The following is an 11,501-nucleotide window of genomic DNA, read 5'->3' as shown; positions in this document are numbered from 1 at the left end:
AAAAACCGTTTCAAGCACAAAACCGTTTCGAGCCCGAAAAGCCGAGACACGAACCAGCATTATTATAAAGCGCCATCTGGCAGATATGCACTAAGAACCGATTCAAGCACAAAAAATTGGTTGAAGCGAAAAGCCGATACACGAACCAAAATAGATTTTTCGAAAGCGCCACCTGTTGGAAACTTGGGAAATTAAACTGTCTAGAAATAATTTTGTAGAAAAACAGTATTTGTAATAAAAAAATACGAACCGTATTTTTGTGCATCAAAAGTGACAAAAGGTATGAACTACAGCAGCGGTTCTCAACCTGGGGTACGCGTACCTCTGGAGGTACTCGAAAGCCTTCAGAGGGTACACGAAAGAAAAATCAGTGATGGCGGACAAAGCAATTTTTCTCTAAAATACTTCATTTGTTTTTCAGCCTTGCTCTTAAAACATGACTGTAGCAATCAAACAAACCATAGTTCAATTTGAAACCTAAACAAGACTACCAAAACATGATCTACCACTACCCAACAAACAATTTTGTTGGATAACGGCTTGTTAAACTATAGTTCAATCGAAATCTACTGAATAATAGCTTATTAAGCTGTAAATCAACAAAATTGCTTGTTGGGTACTCTCTCCCACTTTGCGAAAACATTTCAAGCCAGGGGGTACAATCGATATGAAAAATATCGCCAAGGGGTATGCGCACAAAAAAAGGTTGAGAACCGCTGAACTACAGGAACTAAATTTGGACGCAAAATTATTCTAATAGAAAGTAATTCCAAAAAAATTATATAAATCATGTAAAAACACATCAACGTCACCAAATTAGATATGATCTGCATTCCCTGGCCTACAACTATTTTAAATAATAGTTTTGTAAGAAGGGACAGAGCCGAGCTATGGAAATTATTTAAATCATGTCTTATGTTAACCGCAAAACTAAAAGTAATTGGGTTGTTTAGCTATATCAGTTTTTTATATCATCCGAAAGCTCTGCATTTTCTGAGTAAAACGGTGATTTAAAAAAAATTTCTATCGTTGTCCTCCGCTCTTTAAATCAAGATTTAAAACTGCACATCAACTCCACCATATTAGATACATTCTATAGACCCTACCCCATCACCATGCCAAATGGTTTCCTCCAAAACAGGGTCAGAGCCGAGTTCAGAAATCTTCAATATGAACGATTTAACACCACCATACATGAAAAAGTTATCTAAAAAAAATCATATGAAACATGGAAAAACATATCGACGCCACTATATTAGATACATTCTATAGACCCTACCGCGTTACCATGCCAAATGGTTTCCTCCAAAACAGGGTCAGAGCCGAGTTCTGAAACTTTCAATATGAACGATTTAACACCACCATACATGAGAAAGTTATCTAAAAAATTTTATATGAAACATGGAAAAACACATCAACGCCACTATGTTAGACACGTTCTATAGACCCTACCCCGTCACCATGCCAAATGGTTTCCTCCAAAACAGGGTCAGAGCCGAGTTCTGTTACTTACAATATGAACCGATTCATTAGAGTAAACTGGAACACCGGTTAATTTTTTTGTGCTTGAAAATTTTTATATGAAACATGGAAAAACACATCAACGCCACTATGTTAGACACGTTCTATAGACCCTACCCCGTCACCATGCCGAATGGTTTCCTCCAAAACAGGGTCTGAGCCGAGTTCTGTTACTTACAATATGAACCGATTCATTAGAGTAAACTGGAACACCGGTTAATTTTTTTGTGCTTGAAAATTTTTATATGAAACATGGAAAAACACATCAACGCCACTATGTTAGACACGTTCTATAGACCCTACCGCGTTACCATGCCAAATGGTTTCCTCCAAAACAGGGTCAGAGCCGAGTTCTGTTACTTACAATATGAACCGATTCATTAGAGTAAACTGGAACACCGGTCAATTTTTTTGTGCTTGAAAATTTTCATATGAAACATGGAAAAACACATTAACGCCACTATGTTAGACACGTTCTATAGACCCTACCCCGTCACCATGCCGAATGGTTTCCTCCAAAACAGGGTCTGAGCCGAGTTCTGTTACTTACAATATGAACCGATTCATTAGAGTAAACTGGAACACCGGTTAATTTTTTTGTGCTTGAAAATTTTTATATGAAACATGGAAAAACACATCAACGCCACTATGTTAGACACGTTCTATAGATCCTACCCCGTCACCATGCCGAATGGTTTCCTCCAAAACAGGGTCTGAGCCGAGTTCTGTTACTTACAATATGAACCGATTCATTAGAGTAAACTGGAACACCGGTCAATTTTTTTGTGCTTGAAAATTTTCATATGAAACATGGAAAAACACATCAACGCCACTATGTTAGACACGTTCTATAGACCCTACCGCGTTACCATGCCAAATGGTTCCTCCAAAACAGGGTCAGAGCCGAGTTCTGAAACTTTCAATATGAACGATTTAACACCACCATACATGAGAAAGTTATCTAAAAATTTTTATATGAAACATGGAAAAACACATCAACGCCACTATGTTAGACACGTTCTCTAGACCCTACCGCGTTACCATGCCAAATGGTTTCCTCCAAAACAGGGTCAGAGCCGAGTTCTGAAACTTTCAATATGAACGATTTAACACCACCATACATGAGAAAGTTATCTAAAAATTTTTATATGAAACATGGAAAAACACATCAACGCCACTATGTTAGACACGTTCTATAGACCCTACCGCGTTACCATGCCAAATGGTTTCCTCCAAAACAGGGTCAGAGTCGAGTTCTGGAACTTTCAATATAAACTATTCAATACCGCCATTCATGAAAAACTTAGTCAGCTAAGCCTAAAGCTTACTCAAAGAACAAAGAACAGGAATCTTTCGGATAGCGTTTTTGCAGAAAATTAACTAAGACAAAAATAGTTTTTGTTTATTTTGTTTTTTATTTTATATCGTTTTAACGCTTTTTATTTTATATCATTTTTTATTTTATATCGTTTTTTATTTTATATCGTTTTTATTGCTCCTCTTGTGGATTTTCCTACTGCTCTTCTGCTTCCTGTTGTTGCTGCAGTTGCTGTTGTTGCTGCCGCAGCTGTTGTTGTTGCATTCGCTGTTGTTGTTGCTGCAGCCGCTGTTGTTGCTGCAGTTGTTTTTGGAGCCTGATTTGTTGTTGCTGCAGATTGGTCAACGCATCGAACCAGGGTTGTGGTTGTTGTGGTTGTTGTGGCCAATTCATTTGTGGCCAATTCATTTGTGGCCAATTTATTGGTGGCCAATTTGAAGCACCATGCTGGTGTGGTGCTGGCATACGCTGCCGCCGTGGCGCTGTTGACGGTTTTTCATCCTTGAGGTGTCCTCCACATATGCCACAGTACTTGAAAAAGTAAGGATTATAAAAGTGTTTTAGGAGTGTGTATATTATGGAAATGTAAAAAGAAATACATGTTTTTCAGATTGTTATCTTTGTTATACTATTGTCTTTGTAATATTGACCAATGATCATAAAAGCGGTGGAAAAGATGCAAAATAGATCCAAAGCCTCGAGGGCTGAGTCGTACTCTCTCTCACACACTCTCTCCTATTCTCTCTTTCTCTCACTCTCTCCTTCTCTCTCTTTCGTTCACTCTCTATCTCTCTTTCACTCTCTTTCTAATTTTCTCTCTCTCTCCTTATTTTTCTCTTATTTTCCCTCTCTCTCTCTCATTTTCCCTTTCTTTCTCTTCGACGCGAGTCACCTTTTATTTTAGTAGGGCGGCATAATGTAAAAATTAATTGAAAAATAAGCTATTTTGAAATGCATATAATGTGTTTACCCCTCAGTGCGTCTTGAACTGTCCTACAGATCGGACGTGTTTTTGGTTGCTTCGATTGCATATATTTTCAAAATTTGTGTTTTGTCAGAGTGTCTTTTAAAGACTACCTAAAAGTTATCTCACATCAGTCTACCTACTTTTGAATTTGAAAAAGAATCACGCATCACTACGAGAGAGAGAGAGATTTCTCTTTCGGACAATTCGAGTGTGTGCAGCGAAAACGTATTTGATATGTTGCCTGAGCAAGAAATGCAAGTTATATAATAATATGAAAATAAAATTTGTAACGACTTTATTAACTTTCGACAAAAATCGTTGCAATCCTCAATTGCTACGATAAGCTCTATTTATAGTTAATAAGTTATGAATTGAGTTAGCTGTAACTTTATTTCCTTTATTTGGCAAGTAGGTTTGAATCTACGAATAATAAGTCCTAATTGTGAAAACAAACAAATCCTAATAATTAAAATTACAAATTTCTAACATTGTTGAAAAGTCTCAGGTATACATTTTAGGTTTCGGTTTCATCCGCGGAAACTAGAGGTGGGCAATCCGTTCACGAACTGATCTGAAGAGTCAGTTCTTCAAAAGAAAGTATTTGATCACGAGTGGATTGCCTGCGAGCTGATCAAGAGAGCCAATTCTTCGGAAGAACCAGTTCTGAGAGCGATCAATAGATTTCGTCCTTCCAAAGAACTGACTCTTTTGAACTAGTTCACTTTAGTGAGCGGAATCGCTATGATCCGCTCAATGTAGTGAACTATTTTTCCCACCTCTAGGCCGGAAATATAAAACAATATATAAAAAAGGTTTGAAAATTTAAAACTATGAAAACTCACATTTACTTTCTCCGGTGGAGGCCTGGCCTTTGCCTTACATCGTGGACAAAACTGAAAGAGAAAAAAAAATAAATATAGGTTAGGCGGTACTCCAGATATGTATGTATGTAATCACAGTACAATCCATTAAACAATAACAAAACAATATTGCACACTAGCCTTGGGGCTAATAGCGGTCTCGATCAACTAGATTATAGTTGAGAGAATTCGTTATCGATACTGTTTTTGGCACATTTTGCATGTGTAAGATAATTACAACGATACACCGTGCCCCAGTGCTGAGTCGAGAAAATTTCTAGCTCGAAAAGTTCCTTGACTCGATCGGGAATCGAACCCGCTATCATAACCGTGTGGGGAGCTAGCCGACCGACATCGCTAACCACAGAGCCACGGGGACCACAAATACACAAATCCACTAAACAATGTGGAGTAGATTTAGGATCAGTTTTTTTTCTATGGTCAATTATATCGTTTGCTCGAGGGTAGGCTCACCTGCAAATTTATTCATTTTAGCTCCTGATGGAGAAACGAAATGTGGCATATAAACAAGTTTGTAACTGAAATAACGATTAATTTTTGAAATTGAAAAAAAAGTAGAAAAAGCAGAAATTTTTACACGAGCAAGGACGAGTATATTCAGCTAGTACTAAATATCCTAAATAAAACATAAATAAGTATAAAGGTATATACTTACATCCGATGATTTGTGTTTTGGCGGCATCTTTTGATTTCAAGTCCTTTTTACAATTTTTTGCAACGAACACGACCAACTTTTCACCTGGTTTGCATTACCGTTACCAAAATGGCCGCGAATACTTTGCATTCGAATTTGCCCGAGCTGCTAGTTTTTTTTTCGAGCATCCATAAGTTTAAAAAGAAATGGCAGCACGGTATGAGCAAGTTTTTGAGTTCATTTACACACGCTAGTTAATTGCTACTCTAAAATTGAGTAGATGTTACTTTATTGAACGAAAAACTACTCAAAATTGATTTCATAGAGCTTCGTGATAGCTGAGTCACGCACGCTAAATTCGGTTTGTTTGGGTTGCTCGGTACTGTAAAATATTATTTGTAAACAAGACACAAAATTAGCGTAGAAATAAATTAACCTTCATGCCAGCAAAAGAAAATAAGCTCTTCGCAATCAATGCAGGAATTTTGACAGCAATTTGTTGGCCTAATTTTCCATACGACTTTCATAGTGTAAAGTGCACTAATATGTGTACGATTAGCGTCTTTTAGCGATTTAACGCAAAACTAAAAACTCCTGCATCAAAACACGCGTGTGACAGTGTGTTTTTGAAAAATCTGTGCAATACGCACTTAGATTTTATTACCGAGATCTCAACAGCTGTTGAATTCACCGAAATGTCCTACAAATTTTCGGCAGAATTTTCAGGAGCTTCGGTAAACGAAATCTGGTTTACGGTAGATCGATATATTTGCTGAATGTCCGTCGAAACCCGAAAAAAATTTATGATGTATTTTGCGGTGAGAACAGCAAACGGACAATGTTTTTTGTAGTGACCGGTGTTCCAGTTTACTCTAATGAATCGGTTCATATTGAAAGTAACATAACTCGGCTCTGACCCTGTTTTGGAGGAAACCATTCGGCATGGTGACGGGGTAGGGTCTATAGAATGTATCTAATATGGTGGGGTTGATGTGTTTTTCCATGTTTCATATAAAAATTTTTAGATAACTTTCTCATGTATGGTGGTGGTAAATCGTTCATATTGAAAGTTCCAGAGCTCGGCTCTGACCCTGTTCTGGAGGAAACCATTCGGCATAGTGACGGGGTAGGGTCTAAAGAAAGTGTCTAACATAGTGGCGTTGATGTGTTTTTCCATGTTTCATATAAAAATTTTCAAGCACAAAAAAATTGACCGGTGTTCCAGTTTACTCTAATGAATCGGTTCATATTGAAAGTTTCAGAACTCGGCTCTGACCCTGTTTTGGAGGAAACCATTCGGCATGGTGACGGGGTAGGGTCTATAGAATGTATCTAATATGGTGGGGTTGATGTGTTTTTCCATGTTTCATATAAAAATTTTTAGATAACTTTCTCATGTATGGTGGTGGTAAATCGTTCATATTGAAAGTTCCAGAGCTCGGCTCTGACCCTGTTCTGGAGGAAACCATTCGGCATGGTGACGGGGTAGAGTCTATAGAATGTATCTAATATGGTGGGGTTGATGTGTTTTTCCATGTTTCATATGTAAATTTTTAGATAACTTTCTCATGTATGGTGGTGGTAAATCGTTCATATTGGAAGTTCCAGAACTCGGCTCTGACCCTGTTTTGGAGGAAACAATTCGGCATGGTGACGGGGTAGGGTCTATAGAACGTGTCTAACATAGTGGCGTTGATGTGTTTTTCCATGTTTCATATAAAAATTTTCAAGCACAAAAAAATTGACCGGTGTTCCAGTTTACTCTAATGAATCGGTTCATATTGAAAGTTTCAGAACTCGGCTCTGACCCTGTTTTGGAGGAAACCATTCGGCATGGTGACGGGGTAGGGTCTATAGAATGTATCTAATATGGTGGGGTTGATGTGTTTTTCCATGTTTCATATAAAAATTTTTAGATAACTTTCTCATGTATGGTGGTGGTAAATCGTTCATATTGAAAGTTCCAGAGCTCGGCTCTGACCCTGTTCTGGAGGAAACCATTCGGCATGGTGACGGGGTAGAGTCTATTGAATGTATCTAATATGGTGGGGTTGATGTGTTTCATGTTTCATATGTAAATTTTTAGATAACTTTCTCATGTATGGTGGTGGTAAATCGTTCATATTGAAAGTTCCAGAGCTCGGCTCTGACCCTGTTCTGGAGGAAACCATTCGGCATGGTGACGGGGTAGGGTCTATAGAACGTGTCTAACATAGTGGCGTTGATGTGTTTTTCCATGTTTCGTATAAAAATTTTCAAGCACAAAAAAATTGACCGGTGTTCCAGTTTACTCTAATGAATCGGTTCATATTGGAAGTAACAGAACTCGGCTCTGACCCTGTTTTGGAGGAAACCATTCGGCATGGTGACGGGGTAGGGTCTATAGAATGTATCTAATATGGTGGGGTTGATGTGTTTTTCCATGTTTCATATAAAAATTTTTAGATAACTTTCTCATGTATGGTGGTGGTAAATCGTTCATATTGAAAGTTCCAGAGCTCGGCTCTGACCCTGTTCTGGAGGAAACCATTCGGCATAGTGACGGGGTAGGGTCTTAAGAAAGTGTCTAACATAGTGGCGTTGATGTGTTTTTCCATGTTTCATATAAAAATTTTCAAGCACAAAAAAATTGACCGGTGTTCCAGTTTACTCTAATGAATCGGTTCATATTGAAAGTAACAGAACTCGGCTCTGACCCTGTTTTGGAGGAAACCATTCGGCATGGTGATGGGTAAGGTCTTTGGAACGTATTTATTATAGTGGTGTTGATGTGTTGCCCGCTGCTAGTAAACTGATTTGCCCGAGGAGAAGCAATGTCTTATGTCGAATTCGTTTTTACGGCAGGACTATCCCGTCCCGGACTACGCTTTGCAGCTGAAAAAAAAACACTTTCCGAGCAGTTGCAATGGTGTGCGTAATACCAGAGGCAGCTGTCACTTTTGTTTTGGTCATTATCGCCATTGTCTTTTATCGCGTTTGTGCTACTGTACGAAAAGTTTGCCAATTTACTGAAAAATTACAAAATAAAATAAATAAAATTCAACCTGATGTTCGACACGCGAAAAACGATAATCAAAGCAAACCGATTTTGACACATTTTTTTTTGATTTTGACACATACGTGTGAATGTGTTGGTGCCATTCAAAACTGCACTCTGTTTCTTGCGCGGACTGTCCGGGACAGAAAAAGGATAGTCAGAAAAATGTAAAAAAAACAGTGATAGGACAAAGTGTAGTCCGCGGGGTAGCTACACCGCAAAAACGAAAACGACATTATATAGCCCAAACATTGTATTCCCGGCATTCTGTCGTCTAAGGATTGCAGAACATATGTAATATGTTGACCTTTATGTGTTTCCCATGTTTTTTCTATTAAAATCTTAAAATTACTATTACTATTGATATAAAAGTTTTGTTATTGTTTTTTGTGCGTTGCAAAATAAAAACAGCAGTTGTCAAATGTTTGTGATATTTTCATGTGTGCTACTTTATTTATTTTTTTATTTTTATACAGATTTTCTACAAAATTATTTTAAGACATTTTCGTTTTCCTATTTTCTAAAAGATGTCGCTTTCGAGAAAATGCTGGTTCGTGTATTGGCTAGCCCCTCCAATCGGATTTTTGTGCTTGAATCGGTTCTTAGTGCGTAGCTTGATGGAAACCATTTTTTGACGGTTCTTGTTAAAATCAAAACATCCAGGGTCGAGTCGAGAAATCTAACAGAAACTGAAAAATGGGTGTATGATGAAAATAGTAGGGGTGGACAAAACCGGAGAGCGGTTCTGAACCGGTTTAATCACCAGGATACGAACAAGCTCGTTCGATTTTTTTTGTATCCAGCTTTACACGAGCGGTAATGGCCAGGGGCCTATAAACGTCTACATTTTGCCTACCAATCATAAATTCATCACGGCGGTAATATTTCATTTCAAATGCTTACAAAACTTATCTTATTCATTGAAGGTGCACATTTTACTGAAAACAAATGTTGAGCTCTTGTTTTTTCATCTAAAACGACATTTACTTGAGAATAAGTCTACCGACAAAATAGGACGTTTACTCTATTACACTTGTTTTAGGGCAAACCAACCAAAAAGTGGGTACCAGAAACGCTGGTACCAGAATCAATGAGTGGTAGATGGAAAAAGTATGAAGTTTGACAGCCACAATAGCCCCCTGGTAATGGCGCACAGTGCACGCAGCCCATTTTGACGTTTTCTGTAGGTCGGGCAATTTTACTGAGTGAAAAACATAACAATTTTGCATAGCAAACTAATAAACAGTTTTGTTCATTTGGATCTGCGCATGCGCAGACGAAATTTACTTCAAACTTTTTAAGAGTGATGTCTGTTCATTTAGTCCTTACTTGTTAATCTCAATTTTTTTTGGGGTTGTGTCTACCTGTTGACTGTACAAATAAACAAACTAATAAATAACAAAATGCCCATTTTTTGTTGAAGTTGCTATGCGACGTTGTGATATTTTCTACTCCGTTACTGCGATTGAAAATTCTCTTATTTGCAGTAAACGTCAAAACGGGCTGCGTGCACTGTCCGCCATTACCGCTCGTGGAAAGCTGGATTAGTTATCACCTGAATCGTTACGTATCAAATGGAAATGGAGAGCTGGATTAGTTACACTGTAAAAAAATCACGTCGAACTAAAATGATTTGCTGTTGAATTCTCACTAGGGACGATTCATTAATGATGTCACGCAAAATTTGGAAAAAATTAACTCCCCCCTCCCCCTTGTCATAAGTTGTCACAACTTCCTTGAACCCCCCCCCCCCCCTTAATTAAGTCACGTTTTTATATCCCCCTCCCCCTTCTTTGGTGATAATTGATTGAAAATCGAGAAATTTGTTAGGAACGTATTTTTTTTAATAAGAACGATTTTACTGAAAGAAAAACTGAAACTAAAAGGAAAAGAAGATTATAGAAGATAACTAGAAAAGGCGTTTAGTTCTTAGTCCAAGGATGCTGCTGATGGAGTCGCATATCGACGACATAGAAAGCCGAGACAGGAACTGCAGCATCATTGCTGATTTTTGAAAAACCATCAATATTTAGTTCCTCTTCTTCAATCAATTCGCAATCCAAAACTTCCTCACAGGTTACAATAACCAAGCATTTTTATTTACGTTTTGTCACAATTTTTGTATTGATTGGATCAGGGGCGACTCGTCCATAGGTGCAACCTGTGCATTGCACATGGGGGTGTCAGGCAAAAATTGTATAAAATATTGTTAAAACTAATTGAAAGTTGGATGTTTCATCTTTTATTTTACAATAGCATCAAAGAGAATGAATTGCGTTTTCTCGCAGACATCATTGTCATTGCTTCCTCGAAAAGTGATTTTCTGAGTTTAAAATTGAACAGGTAGGTTTCAAAGCCACGAGTCGCCCCTGGATTGGATTGAGAGACACTAAAATTTAATGATATTGCGTTGTCGTTCATAAATGAACATGCACGGTAAAACAGAATTAAAGTACATTATACTTTTTTAGCGAGAAAAAAATTGTCATTTATTTTATCTAAAGCAAATCTTAAGCAGAAAAGGGATTGTAGAACTATAAATGAGTGATGCAAATATTATAAATAGTTCTGAGTTGATCTCTGTGGTTAGGTATGTGACTTTTTTATTTTTTTGTTGTTGAAATATGATGTCACACTCAAGCTAACCCCCCCTCCCCCATATGTCACAAAATGTCACAATAATAGAAACCCCCTCCCCCCTAAACGCGTGACATCATTAATGAATGGTCCCCCACTGGCCTAACATTTCAGATTGAAAAGAAAATCTTTCGAAATATATTAATGCAAAGAACGATAAAATGAACTTCAAATCACTTCATTTTCTGTTGTTATGTTCATCTTTGTTAACATGCTCATGTCTGAGATACGGGAGGTCGGTCATTTGGACATTATCAGCTAATCACAATAAATTAAAGATTTCTTTTTATTTTAGATTTTTCAGTTTTATTTTATTTTGGATTTTTAATTTGATTACAGGATGATCCCTGTCAATGAATCGGTGGAATCGATTTCAGCATCTGTAGAAAAAGTTGTCTATTGTTATTTTAATATCAAAGATTCAATAAAACTTACGCTCAAATGAATTGTTGATCTCTGGGTGAATGTGCTGGTTGCGTCGTTCGCCTCCGTCACTATTTTTGTTT

The 11,501-nt window shown here is 37.5% G+C and overlaps 1 protein-coding gene across 1 annotated transcript; it reads right to left on the bottom strand.

Moving 5' to 3' along the window:
* Positions 1-2,995: 2,995 nt before the first annotated feature.
* LOC129725694 (cAMP-dependent protein kinase catalytic subunit-like) lies at positions 2,996-4,700 on the bottom strand. The gene is made up of 2 exons (XM_055681778.1): positions 4,649-4,700; positions 2,996-3,370 (listed from the first exon to the last, which is right to left on the bottom strand). The coding sequence occupies exon 2, from the start codon at positions 3,302-3,304 to the stop codon at positions 3,035-3,037; it is 270 nt and encodes an 89-aa protein (XP_055537753.1). The 5' UTR covers positions 3,305-3,370; positions 4,649-4,700; the 3' UTR covers positions 2,996-3,034.
* Positions 4,701-11,501: the final 6,801 nt, after the last annotated feature.

Source organism: Wyeomyia smithii, chromosome 2, assembly GCF_029784165.1.
Source record: "Wyeomyia smithii strain HCP4-BCI-WySm-NY-G18 chromosome 2, ASM2978416v1, whole genome shotgun sequence".
Classification (NCBI taxonomy): Eukaryota; Metazoa; Arthropoda; class Insecta; order Diptera; family Culicidae; genus Wyeomyia; species Wyeomyia smithii.
The sequence above is the reverse complement of the archived record's forward strand: the minus strand, read 5'-3'. Positions and strand labels throughout refer to the sequence as shown.

What these genes read in the sequence shown, in the direction of transcription:
- LOC129725694 (XM_055681778.1), bottom strand. Translation starts at nt 3,304, where the DNA reads ATGCCAGCACCACACCAGCATGGTGCTTCAAATTGGCCACCAATAAAT.